This window comes from Hemitrygon akajei, chromosome 14, assembly GCF_048418815.1.
Source record: "Hemitrygon akajei chromosome 14, sHemAka1.3, whole genome shotgun sequence".
NCBI classification, from domain to species: domain Eukaryota; kingdom Metazoa; phylum Chordata; class Chondrichthyes; order Myliobatiformes; family Dasyatidae; genus Hemitrygon; species Hemitrygon akajei.
In genome coordinates this window covers 17,992,454-18,009,836 of record NC_133137.1, presented here as the reverse complement: position 1 = coordinate 18,009,836, position 17,383 = coordinate 17,992,454, and the positions used below count along the sequence as shown (strand labels likewise).

Below are 17,383 nucleotides of genomic sequence, written 5' to 3'. Positions count from 1 at the left end.
TTCATTTAGAGTTCATGGTTTGATTACTCCTTTCCAGGAACATTACTAAATATATTTTATAAATGATGTTTAAATGCATCTTTAAATTACCATTTTTTAAAAAAGCCAACCAGTTATGATGTAATTCTATACATTACTTCACCCAATCAGGTTCCTCAAACTTTCCTTATGGACACCATTATAGATAGCTATATAATGTTGTGACACCAGAATAAAATGACAGGTATTAAGATTACATTTTAATAACAACTTTATGCAGCACATTTCATACACTTAAGATGCAGGCTCAAAGTGCTTTATGTAGAATGTGAAGATATCAATTTAGTCATAAAAATAGAAGACAAAATTAAAAATAAGTAAAGACAAACATATAACATGTAATCAAATATACCAAATTATATAAATTTAGTCAACATCAACAGGTATAAAGTAATCCTATAAGTAGGCCAAATTTTTAAAAATCTCCATCGCGACCCTTCAGCATGTCTCTTTTCCATAGATGCTGCCTGGCCTACTGAGTTCCTCCAGTATTTTGTGTGTGTGTGTTGCTTTGGATTTCCAGCATCTGCAGATTTTCTCATGTTTGTAACACTGCTATCACTAGTACTAATACTGAAAAGTCTCTTCGAGGTTTGCCTACCCTGAACAAGTTTAAACCTTCAGTCTTGATGAAAGCTCTTAGCCTGAAATGTCAATTGCTTAGTCTTTTCCATAGATGCTACCTGGCCTGCTGAGTTCCTCCAGCAGTTTGTGTGTGTTGCTTTGGATTACCAGTATCTGCTAATTTTCTTATGTTTGATATACTGTACAAAGCTTACTTGGACTTGCCCTATTCCCTTTTTCCTATCCTTCTTTCCTTGTCCCATTTTTTGCAAGTTAGAAGTTAACTTGTGTTCTCTCTTGCATAGTCCTGATAATAGATTATTTCTCTTTCAACAGTTGTTGGCTGGCTGCTGTGTGTTACGAGCAATCTCTTTTTCACTTAGCATCTAAGGAGCTGCTTTCAATCTAATATTAGCACTAGAGTTTGCGGTGGTACAAGTACTTCAGAGCCCAAATTTGTGTTTTCCAACTTTTGGAAACAATTGTTCTGACAAAGGATCTGAAATATTTGATTTCAGAGATACTCTCTACAAATGCTTCCTTGCCTGATTATTTTTAGCATGCTCTGTTTTGATTTCAGATTGCCAATATGTGCAATAGTTTGAAATTCTGTGGTCTTGTGACTGTCATATGTCAAACCTCATCATGTGATCAACTTTTTTAAAAATCATGTATTGAACTTTCAATGCAGGGCAGTAAAATGGATTTGCTTGTCAAATAAGAAAAACCTCAGTTTACTATGTTGCAAATGCATTTATCTATATTGTGTATTTTAGAATAAACACAGCTGGATGAATTGTTTGTATTAATCTTGATTTTTTTTTAAAGCAGAAACTGGTGAAGTGTGATAACGTAGAGCGAATCAGTGAGGATTAAGTAACTGATTAAATAGTGAATGCTTACTGTTTCAAGAAAGATAGTATTTAGAGTAACTGAATTAGCGAGCAGCTGCAAAAGAGATACTGGGTTTTGACTCAGGAATACAAGTCCCTTAAATGAATATGAGAAAGGGAAAACAGGTTTGATCTGAAGATGATCCCCATAGCAACCAGGACTTTGGAGGAACCGAAGGTGTGTTTTGGTAATGAGACCATGTGCATTTTACTAAAGCCAAAGAGATGGTGATGTCTGAAATTATTAGTAATATTGCCTCTTCTCTTCAATTGATTTCCCGGTGATGATTTTTCCACATGTTGTTCAAGTTGTTTTCTGTCTTTGTACGATAGGATAGTGTGTGGACTGTAGAGATAATCTGAAAAGGCCCCTCTCTCTCTCTCCCTGGTAGCTGAAGGACTTAATAGTGAATAACTTTCTGCTGAATCTGAGAATCCATGGGTGATTCATTTAGTGCTCAGAACTAATCATGTGCATACAACATGATTCACTAGCTAGTAGTGAAGCTTTAGGGTCTTGAGCCTCCTGGTCCTCTTGTATTCTATGTAACTATGTCCAAGGGTATCTTTACTATTTGCCATATTGCTGTCAAGGCATTTGATCCTGGTGTTGTACCTCTTGATATTCTGTGGCCTTGCTCTCTGTGTTTCAGACACTACTCAAATAGTAGCATGCTTGAGAGTCAAGAGGTTGCACTCTAAAGGCTTGAGTACATAATTTAGATTACTACTTCTATAATTGAAGGAGTGCTTCACTGTCGGCACTGAGATACTCTCGATGAGATATCAGGTAACTGCTATGTTAGTGGATGTAAATATTCTTGTGGCTCTCTGAGAGCAGAACACAAGTGTGATTTTTTTTGTTCCCAAGTTTAAATTACAAAACATAGAATATCTGATTATTTCCAAACTTGTTCTCTGATGAGATTTCATCACTTTTATTTTCTACTTTGAAATATCTGAAAACATTTTAAAATGCTTAATTGGCTTCAGTACTTGGATGTCATTGTTGGGTACTAAGTTCTTTTGTTAATTGATATACGGTAGTTTTAAGTGAAAAGAATAGGAAATAAATAAGTAAACTCTAAAATATTGTTTGAATTTTCTTTTTTTTGCTCTGGTGGAGGTAGAAAATAATGTTCTAGTCATTTACGTGGAACACTCTTCTGGTCTGGGATGTCTTGGTCTTCCTGTCACAATTTGAGCAAAGTGGAACCCCCGTTTCCCATTGGCAAAAGTTTTTTCCCTTATTTTTTTTCCCATACTTGTTCTCTTTCACATGCATTATGTTACTCTGTTCTGAGGGGTGGGGGAACCAAGCCATTACTCGCTACTTGATTGCCATTTTGCACTCCAAGGTTTCCTTGTAGATATAACAATGAATATACTTTCAAATGCCTTGGAGAACTACATTTGATTTGTGTTTTGTTTTTCTAGAGGCATTAAAATTCTTTATAGTTGATGAAATAGCTTTTGGAGGATAGTCACTGCTGTGATACAAGAAACATCAAGTTTGCATGTGCATTGTAAATGTAATAAAATTGACAAACAGCTCATTTGATTTACAAGTTTGAATATTACCGTTCGATATCTTGGATCTATCCTAAAAGAGAGAGAACAGTTAATTTTATTGTGTCATTGAAAATGATGGTGCAGCATTCAATTTAAATCAGTATGGTAGTCCCAGCCTGGATTACCCGTATGTCTTTAACTCTAATAAAGATTAGTTTCTGACTCCAGTACAGTGCACTTACAATAAATGTTAAGCCATTAAGTTTAAGGAAGTCAAGATTGTATTTCAATAAGGCAAATGTGTCATATATTCATCTGATTCTAATATAATTTTATACATTTTCTTACATTGACAGATGAAAGATCGTATGTCAATTATTTTGTGACTAAATTATGTGACTGAATGGAGTTTGGGAATATAGTATTTCTAAATCTTTTTTTTTCTGTTTTAGGTGAAAGATAGAGGCTCTGAAGCCACGCGTCGATTTTTCAACTGGTTCTATTGGTCAATTAATCTGGGTGCTATCGTCTCACTGGCTGGCATTTCATATATTCAACAGAACTGTAGCTTTCTCCTTGGATACATCATACCGACTGTTTGCATGGGCATTTCTTTCTTGGTTTTTGTATTTGGCAAATCAGTTTTTGTCTCAAAGCCACCGGATGGTAGCTCCTTTACAGACTTATTTAAAATTCTTTTTTACTCATGCTTTTCAAGAAAGCTGAATAATGAAGAAAATAGCAGGTAAAAGTTATTTGCTTTTTTTTGCCTATTCCTATCTACTTAGGGATACAGTGGTCAGTGTTCCCTCAAATTTGTAATGACCTGTGTGCGCAAAAATCGTGGGCTGGGCAACTTTTTGTTCAGTAACGACAACATGTGCATACTGAATAGTTTCTTCAATAAAAACAGCATCAATAAGCCAGGTCTAAAATCTGCAGACAAGTCATTGCAAACTTCGCTTTGTCAGTACCGTCCACCTCGGAAACTGGAAAAGGAAATGTGATTGTGTACGATCATAAACTATACTTAACGTGCTGACGAGATAGAGGGTGACAACCTTTTGTGTGCAGCTTAATTTCCCTTGTACTCTAGTTGCTAAAGATGTAGGCATGCACACACCTTAGAGCAAACCTTGATAGTGGTAATAGCGGAATCAGTTTTATTTTAGGTGAATCCCACATGACTGTTTTATGGGTAGCAGACATTTGCCTTTATAGTAATTCCCAAATTACTACAAAAAATTTGCACTCATACAGTATGTGTGTGAGTGTGTGTAGAATGGGAATAAATCAATAAACAACTTGAATTCTCTCAGTGAATATGCAGATAGTGGCTTCATGGTATGGACTGTTATCTAGCAAGTGCAACCCCCACCCTCAGTACAGGAGTCACAGATGATTGAATTGTTTTATTATTTTTAACTTGCAGTTTTTAAAAAATTATTAGATTGCTATTTGGGATGTCTCATAAGGCTAAACTTTTGCATATGCAATTTTGTTAATTATAGTTGTGAAGATTGCAGTTAATGTAGCATTTTTTGATTAACAATTATTGTACTCGGTAGGCATTTGGAAGTGCAGTGCTTCTTAGAAGGATAATTTTGTGCAGGTTTTAGGAATTCTATTTGTATTACTCTATTTGGATAATGGTATAAAGCTTTCAAATTCTATCTTTTCATGTTGCAACTGTTAAGCAAATGGCGTAAAGGAGATCCTGACTGTTTTGAAGAACTTGCAGTTTAGTTCTAATATTTTTCATAAACAAGTTAATGGAGTTTTTTTTTAGGATTGTGATCTTGTCTTGAGTTTGCGGTGATATATAATGTAGAATGGAGCGACTCTAGTATTTCTGAAAAGGGTTTTTGAAGCATTTTCTATGATTTCAGAAGATTGCCCCTTATTTAACATTATCTAAAGATTAGCAGGTTTTATTTATAATTTTTAAAAAAATAAATGAATTGTGAAACATTTTACTTTCAGCCAGAACAACGGGATCTACCCATCAACTGTTAAACCAGGTTGTCTGGATCTGGCCAAGATTGTATATGGTGGTGAATTTCAAGATAACAAAGTGGAGGATGTGAAGACCTTTGTCAAAATAATCCCAGTGTTCTTAGCACTCATTCCTTACTGGATGGTTTACTTTCAGGTTTGATGTCGTATGCTATTTATGTACAAAATACTGGATCCTTTATTTGTTTTGAAGTTAAACTATGCAGAAATAGTGAGCAGTCTTTTGTATTAAATGCAAATAAGTAATAAATGCTTTTAATAGCTTCTGTATTTGCTGGATGACACAGTATCTATTTAAATTTTTTTTTGTATTTTTAGATGCAAACTACATATGTTCTACAGAGCTTGCACCTTCGGATTCCAACATTTTTTGCTGAGTATAATAACAGCAATATTAACGATTCATTTGCAAGCTGCAAACATCATATGGTAAGATACCATTTGCACTACTTGTCTAATACTGTTTGAAAGAATATGAAAGGAGTTGGAGGGAAATTCAGGATTTCTTAAGTGTTTTGCTGAGTATCCAATTGAAATAACCACTTCCTTGCATTGTTCAAACAGGTGATGATTTAAGAAACTCATTGCTTAATGTAGGGGATTAGCCACCTTGCTTAACAAAATAATTTTGTAGTCCAGTTGAATTTTTAAATTCAACCCTTGATATACATTTAAAACTTAATGGTAATGCATATGATGTATAAAAGGTCATTTGTGCTGTTTCATATGTTACATCTTTAACAACTCAAGTTTTAATGTTTTGTGCTCATTGTGCTTCCACAAACATAAACTTTGAAAGAAGTGGGTCCATGGAATAAGTTGGAATTTGTTTCACAGTGATTGTGCCTTCAGAACATGTAGCGTTTGTGAATAATTGAGATCAAAATTGCTTTCCATTTAGTTGAGTTTAAAGGAATTATTTATGAAAACTCTGACTTTCTGCAAAGTACGATATGAATGGAGAGATTATTTTAATTTCTCCTGTCTTTCATTTCTTGAAATCCTATTGTGAAGCCACAAAACCATTGTGAATTCATTCTAATCTTTCATGAGAATTCTGTTTACACTAGTTTCACTTAAGTAAAATGCAGGTTATGTAGAAGTAGTATTGCTACTTTCTCTTCCCCTTCCCCTGGATGGAACTATTGTATACTTCCTCAGTAGTCTTTGTGAAAAACAATTGTACATTTTACTAAATCGAAAGTGCAAAGCTAAATGTTAAGCTAATGTCATCCATGTTGCCATAATATTATTTGTAAGTGCACTTGGATTTGAGAAGCTTTGAATGTAGCTGTTTGTGAAAATACATTTGTTTTCATTTTAAAGGTCCAATTTAATAGAAACATAGAAAACCTACAGCACAATACAGGCCCTTCAGCCCACAAAGCTGTGCCAAACATGTCCTTGCCTTAGAAATTGCCTAAGGTGACCCATAGCTCTCTATTTTTCTAAGCTCCATGTACCTATCCAGGAGTCTCTTCAAAGACCTTATTGTATCCGCCTCCACCACCATTGCTGGCAGCCCATTCCATGCACTCACCACTCTGAGTTTTTTTTTAAAAAACAAACAAACTTACCCCTGACATCTCCTCTGTACCTACTTCCAAGCACCTTAGAACTGTGTCCTCTAGTGCTAGTCATTTCAGCCCTGGGAAAAAGCCTCTGACTATTCCCATGATCAGTGCCTCTCATCATCTTATACACCTCCTATTACATCACCTCTCATCCTCCCTCGCTTCAAGGAGAAAAGGCTGAGTTCACTCAACCTATTCTCATAAGGCATGCTCCCCAATCCAGGCAACATCCTTGTAAATCTCCTCTGCACCCTTTCTATGGCTTCCCCATCCTTCCTGTAGTGAGGCGACCAGAATTGAGCATAGTACTCAAAGTGGGGTCTGATCAGAGTCCTATATAGCTGCAACATTACCTCCCTGTTTCTAAACTCAATCCCACGACTGATGAAGGCCAATGCACTGTATGCCTTCTTAACCACAGAGTCAACCTGCTCAGCACCTTTACGTGTCCTATGGACTCGGATCCCAAAATCCCTCTGATCCTCCACGCTGCCAAGAGTCTTACCATTAATACTATATTCTGTCATCATATTTGACCTACCAAAATGAACCACCTCACTTATCTAGGTTGAACTCCATCCAGCCCTTCTCAGCCCAGTTTTGCATCCTATTGATGTCCCACTGTAACTTCTGACAGCCCTCCACTTCCTCATCCAGGTCATTTTTAAAAATCACAAAGAGAAGGGGTCCCAGAACAGATCCCTGAGGCACACCACTGGTCACCGACCTCCATGCAGAATACGACCCGTCTCCAACCACTCTTTGTCTTCTGTGAGCAAGCCAATTCTGGGTCCACAAAACAATGTCCCCTTGGATCCCATGCCTCTGTACTTTCTCAATAAGCCTTGCATGGGGTACCTTGTCAAATACCTTGCTGAAATCCATATACACTACATCTACTGCTCTACTTTCATCAATGTGTTTAGTCACATCCTGAAAAATTTCAATTAGGCTCGTAAGGCATGACCTGCCTTTGTCAAAAACCATGCTGACTATTCCTAATCATATTATGCCTCTCCAAACGTTCATAAATCCTGGCTCTCAGGATCTTCAACTTACCAACAACTGAAGAAAAACTCACTGGTCTATCTCTACCCCCTTTCTTGAATAAGGGAACAACATGCACAACCCTCCAATCCTCTGGAATCTCTCCTGTCCCCATTGATGATGCAAAGATCATCGCCGGAGGCTCAGCAATTTCCTCCCTCGCCTCCCACAGTAGCCTGGGGTACATCTCATCTGGTCCTGATGACTTATCCAACTTGATGCTTTCCAAAAGCTCCAGCACATCCTTTTTCTTAATATCTATATGCTCAAGCTTTTCAGTCCACTGTAAGCCATCCCTACAATCGCCAAGATCCTTTTCCGTAGTGAATACTGAAGCAAAGTATTCGTTAAGTATTTTTGCTATCTCCTCTGGTTCCATACGCACTTTTCCACTGTCACACTTGATTGGTCCTATTCTGTCATGTCTTATCCTTTTGCTCTTTACATACTTGAAGAATGCCTTGGGGTTTTCCTTAATACTGTCCACCAAGGCCCTCTCGTGGCTCCTTCTGGCTCTCCTAATTTCATTCTTAAGCTCCTTTCTGCTAGCCTTATAATCTTCTAGATCTCTATAATTACCCAGTTTTTTTGAACCTTTCATAAGCTTTTCATTTCTTTTTGACTAGACATACAACCGCCTTTGTACACCATGGTTCCTATACCCTACCGTGACTTCCCTGGCTCATTGGAACGTAGCTATGCAGAACACCACGCAAATGTCCCCTGAAAATTGCCACATTTCTTCTGTACATTTCCCTGAGAACATCTGTTTCCAATTTATGCTTCCAAGTTCCTGCCTGATAGCCTCATATTTCCCCTTACTTCAATTAAACACTTTCCTAACTTGTCTGTTCCTATCCCTCTCCAATGGTATGGTAAAGGAGATAGAATAGTGATTTGGTGATCACTATCTCCAAATCACACTCCCACTGAGAGATCTGACACCTGACTAGGTTCATTTCCCAATAACAGATCAAGGAGTTGTAGTTGTAGAATACACCTTCTGACAATAGGTGCAGAAGTAGACCATTTAGCCCTTCGAGCCTGCACCACCATTCTGAGATCATGGCTGATCATCTACTATCAATACCCGGTTCCTGCCTTGTCTCCATATCCCTTGATTCCCCTATCCATAAGATACATATCTAGCTCCTCCGTGAAAGCATCCAGAGAATTGGCCTCCACTACCTTCCGAGGCAGTGCATTCCAGACCCCCACAACTCTCTGGGAGAAGAAGTTTTTCCTTAACTCTGTCCTAAATGACCTACCCCTTATTCTCAAACCATGCCCTCTGGTACTGGACTCTCCCAGCATCTGGAACATATTTCCTGCCTCTATCTTGTCCAATCCCTTAATAATCTTATATGTTTCAATCAGATCCCCTCTTAATCTCCTTAATTCCAGCTTGTACAAGCCCAGTCTCTCTGCGTAAGACAGTCCGGACATCCCAGGAATTAACCTTGTGAATCTACGCTGCACTTCCTCTACAGCCAGGATGTCCTTCCTTAACCCTGGAGACCAAAACTGTACACAGTACTCCAGGTGTGGTCTCACCAGGGCCCTGTACAAATGCAAAAGGATTTCCTTGCTCTTGTACTCAATTCCCTTTGTAATAATGGCCAACATTTCATTAGCCTTCTTCACTGCCTGCTGCACTTGCTCATTCCCCTTCAGTGACTGATGAACAAGGACTCCTAGATCTCTTTGTATTTCTCCCTTACCTAACTCTACACCGTTCAGATAATAATCTGCCTTCCTGTTCTTACTCCCAAAGTGGATAACCTCACACTTATTCACATTAAACATCATCTGCCAAGTATCTGCCCACTCACCCAGCCTATCCAAGTCACCCTGAATTCTCCTAACATCCTCAACACGTCACACTGCCACCCAGCTTAGTATCATCAGCAAACTTGCTGATGTTATTCTCAATGCCTTCATCTAAAGCGTTGATGTAAATTGTAAACAGCTGTGGTCCCAACATTGAGCCCTGTGGCACCCCACTAGTCACCACCAGCCATTCCGAGAAATACTCATTCACTGTTACCCTTTGCTTTCTCTCTGCCAACCAGTTTTCTATCCATGTCAATATCTTCCCCCCAATGCCATGTGCTCTGATTTTACCCACCAATCTCCTATGTGGGACCTTATCAAATGCCTTCTGAAAATCGAGGTACACTACATCCACTGGATCTCCCTTGTCTAACTTCCTGGTTACATCCTCGAAAAACTCCAATAGATTAGTGAAGCATGATTTGCCCTTGGTAAATCCATGCTGGCTTGGCCCAATCCTATCACTGCTATCTAGATATGCCACTATTTCATCTTTAATAATGGACTCTAGCATCTTCCCCACTACTGATGTTAGGCTGACAAGATGATAGTTCTCTGTTTTCTCCCTCCTTCCTTTCTTAAAAAGTGGGATAACATTAGCCATACTCCAATCCTCAGGAACTGATCCTGAATCTAAGGAACATTGGAAAATGATTACCAATACATCCGCAATTTCCAGAGCCACCTCCTTTAGTACCCTAGGATGCAGACCATCTGGACCTGGGGATTTGTCAACCTTCAGTCCCATCAGTCTACTCATCACCGTTTCCTTCCTAATGTCAATCTGTTTCATTTCCTCTGTTACCCTATGTCCTTGGCCCATCCATACATCTGGGAAATTGCTTGTGTCTTCCCTAGTGAAGACAGATCTAAAGTACTTATTAAATTCTTCTGCCTTTTCTCTGTTTCCCATAACAATTTTACCCAATTCATTCTTCAAGGGCCCAACATTGTTCTTAACTATCTTCTTTCTCTTCACATACCTAAAAAAGCTTTTGCTATCTTCCTTTATATTCCTGGCTAGCTTGCGTTCGTACCTCATTTTTTCTCCCCGTATTGCCTTTTTAGTTAAGTTCTGTTGTTCCTTTAAAACTTCCCAATCATCTGTCCTCCCACTCACCTTAGCTCTGTCATACTTCCTTTTTTTTAATGCTATGCAATCTCTGACTTCCTTTGTCAACCACTGTGGCCCCTTTCCCCCCTTTGAATCCTTGGGGGATGAACTGATTTTGCACCTTGTGCATTATTCCCAAGAATACCTGCCATTGCTGTTCCACTGTCTTTTCTGCTAGGATATCCGTCCAGTTAACTTTGGCCAGCTCCTCCCTCATGGCTCCATCGTCTCCTTTGTTCAACTGCAATACTGACACCTCCGATCTGCCCTTATCCTTCTCAAATTGCAGATAAGAACATCATATTATGGTCACTACCTCCTAATGGCTCCTTTACTTCAAGATCGCTTATCAAATCCTGTTCATTACCCAACACTAAGTCCAGAATAGCCTTGTCCCTGGTCAGCTCTCGTACAAGCTGTTCCAAGAATGCATCCCGTAGGCACTCTACAAACTCCCTATCCTGGGGTCCAGCACCAACCTGATTCTCCCAGTTCACCTGCATGTTGAAATCCCCCATAACTACTGCGACATTTTCTTTGCCACATGCCAATGTTAACTCCCTATTCAACTTGCACCCAATATCCATGCTACTGTTTGGTGGCCTGTAGACAACACCCATTAGGGTCTTTTTGCCCTTACTGTTCCTCAGTTCTATCCACATAGACTCTACTTCTCCTGATCCTTTGTCACCCCTTGCAAAGGACTGAATCTCATTCCTCACCAACAGGGCCACCCCACCCCCTCTGCCCACATTTCTGTCCCTACGATAGCACGTATACCCTTGTACATTCATTTCCCAGGTCTGATCTCCCTGCAGCCATGTCTCCGTTATCCCAACAACATCATAGTTACCCAGTCGCACCTGAGCTTCAAGCTCATCCGCCTTATTTCTGACACTTCGTGCATTCAGATATAGAATTTTTAGCCCAATTCTCCTGTCTCTGTTTAAATCGCTGCCTATTGTGCCTAACCCAGCTCCCCGAACTCCCATCGGGCTATACACCCCTAGAATCTTGTTGCCTTCCTAAATTTACTTATTCTTTCTGCACATTTAACTCCATGTTCCGTCAGACCATCCCTCTGTATGTGTCCTCATCACTTGTTCCACCTCACCTTTCTCTACTACACACTTAATATTCCAGAACCGTGTAGTCCCCACCTGTCCTTTATTCTTCATCTCGCTAGCCTCTCTCGCATTCTGGATCCCTGCCCTGTGCAAATTTAGTTTAAACCCCCCCCCCCCCCCCAAGAAGCACTAGCAAACTTTCCAGCAAGAATGTTAGTACCATAGTACCACTCCAGTTCTGGTGCTACTTGGACACGTCTTCAGCGATGAACCCGGGGTTGTAGGATGTTTCGGGTCTTTAATCATCAGACAGCCTTGCCCTGGCGACCCTGCTGGGGGTGATCAGCCCCCAACTTGTGTCCAAGTGGTGCACTAATCCATGGATCCCCCCTTCGGATCCACAGCCACCATGAGGCCTTTTCATCAGCCTCCAGAATGTTCTCGGTGGCTCTTCTGCACTGCGGTCTTTTTACTCCAAGGAGTTTAAAAGTCCGCAGTAATGAATGGCCAGCAAAGCCCTGGCACCCAGCTTCGACTGGCTCACAGCGAGCTCTCCAGCCATTGCTCCCAACTTCGACTGGCTCACAGCGAGCTCTCCAGCCATTGCACCCAGCTTCGACTGGCTCACAGCGAGCTCTCCAGCCATTGCACCCAGCTTCGACTGGCTCACAGCGAGCTCTCCAGCCATTGCACCCAGCTTCGACTGGCTCACAGCGAGCTCTCCAGCCATTGCTCCCAACTTCGACTGGCTCACAGCGAGCTCTCCAGCCATTGCACCCAGCTTCGACTGGCTCACAGCGAGCTCTCCAGCCATTGCACCCAGCTTCGACTGGCTCACAGCGAGCTCTCCAGCCATTGCACCCAGCTTCGACTGGCTCACAGCGAGCTCTCCAGCCATTGCACCCAGCTCCGACTGGCTCACAGCGAGCTCTCCAGCCATTGCACCCAGCTCCGACTGGCTCACAGCGAGCTCTCCAGCCATTGCACCCAGCTTCGACTGGCTCACAGCGAGCTCTCCAGCCATTGCACCCAGCTTCGACTGGCTCACAGCGAGCTCTCCAGCCATTGCACCCAGCTTCGACTGGCTCACAGCGAGCTCTCCAGCCATTGCACCCAGCTTCGACTGGCTCACAGCGAGCTCTCCAGCCATTGCTCCCAACTTCGACTGGCTCACAGCGAGCTCTCCAGCCATTGCTCCCAACTTCGACTGGCTCACAGCGAGCTCTCCAGCCATTGCTCCCAACTTCGACTGGCTCACAGCGAGCTCTCCAGCCATTGCTCCCAACTTCGGCTGGCTCACAGCGAGCTCTCCAGCCATTGCTCCCAACTTCGGCTGGCTCACAGCGAGCTCTCCAGCCATTGCTCCCAACTTCGGCTGGCTCACAGCGAGCTCTCCAGCCATTGCTCCCAACTTCGGCTGGCTCACAGCGAGCTCTCCAGCCATTGCTCCCAACTTCGGCTGGCTCACAGCGAGCTCTCCAGCCATTGCTCCCAACTTCGGCTGGCTCACAGCGAGCTCTCCAGCCATTGCTCCCAACTTCGGCTGGCTCACAGCGAGCTCTCCAGCCATTGCTCCCAACTTCGGCTGGCTCACAGCGAGCTCTCCAGCCATTGCTCCCAACTTCGGCTGGCTCACAGCGAGCTCTCCAGCCATTGCTCCCAACTTCGGCTGGCTCACAGCGAGCTCTCCAGCCATTGCTCCCAACTTCGGCTGGCTCACAGCGAGCTCTCCAGCCATTGCTCCCAACTTCGGCTGGCTCACAGCGAGCTCTCCAGCCATTGCTCCCAACTTCGGCTGGCTCACAGCGAGCTCTCCAGCCATTGCTCCCAACTTCGGCTGGCTCACAGCGAGCTCTCCAGCCATTGCTCCCAACTTCGGCTGGCTCACAGCGAGCTCTCCAGCCATTGCTCCCAACTTCGGCTGGCTCACAGCGAGCTCTCCAGCCATTGCTCCCAACTTCGGCTGGCTCACAGCGAGCTCTCCAGCCATTGCTCCCAACTTCGACTGGCTCACAGCGAGCTCTCCAGCCATTGCTCCCAACTTCGGCTGGCTCACAGCGAGCTCTCCAGCCATTGCTCCCAACTTCGACTGGCTCACAGCGAGCTCTCCAGCCATTGCTCCCAACTTCGGCTGGCTCACAGCGAGCTCTCCAGCCATTGCTCCCAACTTCGACTGGCTCACAGCGAGCTCTCCAGCCATTGCTCCCAACTTCGGCTGGCTCACAGCGAGCTCTCCAGCCATTGCTCCCAACTTCGGCTGGCTCACAGCGAGCTCTCCAGCCATTGCTCCCGCATTCTGCAAAAAGATCTGTGTATTTAGCAGCATTGTCCTTCGATATCGCAGGCCACTTCACCTGACACCATTCCAACTTCCTGCTTAGTGGGGTAACCTGTGTTGCTTGGAGGTTCCGGGCACTGTGGGGTGACTCTGGGCCTGGCTCCTCCTCTGTCTGACCAGGTTCTGTAGCTAGCACCACAGAACTTGTAGTACAAGCTACTGCTCCTGTGCGTTGCTTCACTTGTTCCCCCCCCCCCCCCCCACCTCAAGCAGGCCATCTTTGTCTGGTGGATCTTCAGACCTCTCTGGTTTTTGCACACCTTTCCGCCGATACAGACTGCGCTCATAGTCAATTGTCTGTTTGCTTGAGTCATTGCCAATAGGTCCATCTGATTGGGATGCTCATTCTCCCCCTCCCACTGGGGGTATATTTCAGAAGGGATCTTCGTAGCTTGTTTAGGTGCTTCCTCAAAGGAGCTGCAGTTCAGGGTGCTAACCCTTGCTGCCTCGTTTGCTGTCTTTCTGCGCTGTCACCATTCTATTCATGGACATCATCCAGACTTTCCTGGAAGTCACTGGCTGAGCCAGATGTGGTAGTTGTAGAATACACCTCTTGTCGGCTTATCTACATATTGTGTCAAGAAACCTTCCTGACCACACCTAACAATCTCCACCCCATCTAAACCCCTCACTCTAGGAAGATTCCAGTCAATATTTGGGAAATTTAAAATTTCCCACCACGACAACTCTTTCCAGAATCTGTCGCCCTATCTGCTCCTCGATGTCCCTGTTGCTATTGTGATGTCTATTTGAAAAAAACACCCAGTAGAGTTATTGACCCCTTCCTGTTCCTAACTTCCATCCACAGAGACTCTGTAGACAATCCCTCCATGACTTCCTCCTTTTCTGCAGCTGTGACACTATCCCTGATTAACCCCACCTCTTTTGCCTCCCTCCCTGTCTTTTCTGAAACATCTAAAGCTTGGCACTCAAAGTAACCATTCCTGCCCCTGAGCCATCCAAGTCTCTGTAATGGCCACACCATCATAGTTCCAAGTACTGATCCACGCTTTAAGCTCATTGGCTTTTTTTATAATACTCCTTGCATTAAAATAGACACATCTCAAATTATCGGTCTGAGTGCGTCCCTTCTCTATCACCTGCCTATCCTCCTCCTCGCACTGTCTGGAAATATTCTCAATTTGTGAGCTAACCGCCTCTGCTTCTGTCTTTTCAGTTTGGTTCCCACCCCCAGCAATTCTAGTTTAGACTCTCCCCAATAGCCTAGCAAACCTCCCTGCCAGGATATTGGTTCCCTTGAGATTCAAGTCCTTTTTGTACAGGTCACGTCTGCCCCAAAAGAGGTCCCAATGATCCAGAAATCTGAATCCCTGCCCTCTGCTCCAATCTCTCAGCCACGCATTTATCCTCCACTTCACTCTATTCCTGTATTCACTGTCACATGGCACAGTCAGTAATCCTGAGATTACTACCTTTGCGGTCCTGCTTCTCAACTTCCTTCCTAACTCCCTGTAGTCCGTTTTCAGGACCTCCTCCCTTTTCCAACCTATGTCATAGGTATCAATAGACAGACAGACATACTTTATTGACCCCGAGGGAAATTGGGTTTTGTTACAGTCGCACCAACCAAGAATAGTGTAGAAATATAGCGATATAAAACCATAAATAATTAAATAATAATAAGTAAATTATGCCAAGTGGAAATAAGTCCAGGACCAGCCTATTGGCTCAGGGTGTCTGACACTCCAAGGGAGGAGTTGTAAAGTTTGATGGCCACAGGCAGGAATGACTTTCTGTGACACTCAGTGTTACATCTCGGTGGAATGAGTCTCTGGCTGAATGTACTCCTGTGCCTAACCAGTACATTATGGAGTTAATGGGAGACATTGTCCAAGATGGCATGCAACTTGGACAGCATCCTCTTTTCAGACACCACCATCAGAGAGTCCATTTCCACCCCCACAACATCACTGGCCTTACGAATGAGTTTGTTGATTCTTGTGGTGTCTGCTACCCTCAGCCTGCTGCCCCAGCACACAACAGCAAACATGATAGCACCGGCCACCACAGACTTGTAGGACATCTTCAGCATCGTCCGGCAGATGTTAAAGGACCTTAGTCTCCTCAGGAAGTAGAGACAGCTCTTTCCCTTCTTGTAGACAGCATCAGTGTTCTTTGACCAATCCAGTTTATTGTCATTTCGTATCCCCAGGTATTTGTAATCCTCCACCATGTCCACACTGACCCCTTGGATGGAAACAGGGGTCACCTGTGCCTTAGCCCTCCTCAGGTCCACCACCTGCTCCTTGGTCTTTTTCACATTAAGCTGCAGATGATTCTGCTCACACCATGTGACAAAGTTTCCCACTGTAGCCCTGTACTCCGCCTCATCTCCCTTGCTGATGCATCCAACTATGGCAGAGTCATCAGAAAACTTGTGAAGATGGCAGGACTTTGTGCAGTAGTTGAAGTCCGAGGTGTAGATGGTGAAGAGAAAGGGAGACAGGACAGTCCTCTGTGGAGCCCCAGTGCTGCTGACCACTCTGTCTGACATACAGTGTTGCAAGTGCACGTACTGTGGTCTGCCAGTCAGGTGATGAATAATCCATGACACCATGGAAACATCCACCTGCATCACTGTCAGTTTCTCACCCAGCAGAGTAGGGCGGATGGTGTTGAACGCACTGGAGAACTCAAAAATCATGACCCTCACAGTGCTTGCCGGCTTGTCCAGGTGGGCGTAGACATGGTTCAGCAGGTAGATGATGGCATCCTCCACTCCTAGTCGGGGCTGGTAGGCGAACTGGAGGGGGTCTAAATGTGGACTAACCATAGGCCAGAGCTGCTCTAGAACAAGTCTCTCCAGGGTCTTCATGATGTGGGAGGTAAATGCCACCGGTCTGTTGTCATTGGAGCCACTGGGGCGCGGCGTCTTCGGTACGGGAATGAGGCAGGACATCTTCCACAGCACAGGAACCCTCTGGAGACTCGGGCTCGGGTTGAAGACACGGTGAAGTACTCCACATAGCTGGGAGGCACAGGCTTTGAGCACCCTGGGGCTGACACCATCCAGGCCTGCAGCCTTGCTTGGTGGAGACATTTCAGCTGTCTTCTCACCTGTTCAGCTGTGAAGCCCACCGTGGTGGTTTCAGGTGAGGGAGGGGTGTAGTCACTAGAGCAGGCTGTGAGGAGGGATAGGAGGGGAGAATGGAGTATGTGTTGGTTGGGGGCCGACAACAGATGAATCATGTGGGGGATGGGCAGGGGCCTCTGTGTCAAATCTGTTGAAGAACAGGTTAAGCTTGTTGGCTCTGTCCACACTGCCTTCAGCTACTCTGTTGCTAGTTTGCCGGAACCCAGTGATGGTCTTCATCCCTCTCCAGACCTCTCTCATGTTATTCTGCTGGAGTTTCTACTCAAGTTTC

General features: G+C 43.7%; 1 protein-coding gene across 2 annotated transcripts in view; it reads left to right on the top strand.

Annotated features, from left to right (window-relative positions):
• The window catches only part of slc15a4 (solute carrier family 15 member 4), a 90,413-nt gene that overhangs the window by 1,384 nt on the left and 71,646 nt on the right, over positions 1 to 17,383 (top strand). For both annotated transcript variants that reach the window (XR_012101351.1, XM_073065531.1), the window contains exons 2-4: positions 3,461 to 3,753; positions 4,992 to 5,160; positions 5,343 to 5,453. Coding sequence is in view for 1 of the 2 variants with exons in the window: in XM_073065531.1 (XP_072921632.1) it covers positions 3,461 to 3,753; positions 4,992 to 5,160; positions 5,343 to 5,453 (573 nt within the window). In the remaining variant the exon portion in view is untranslated. The remainder of the gene's footprint in view (positions 1 to 3,460; positions 3,754 to 4,991; positions 5,161 to 5,342; positions 5,454 to 17,383) is intronic.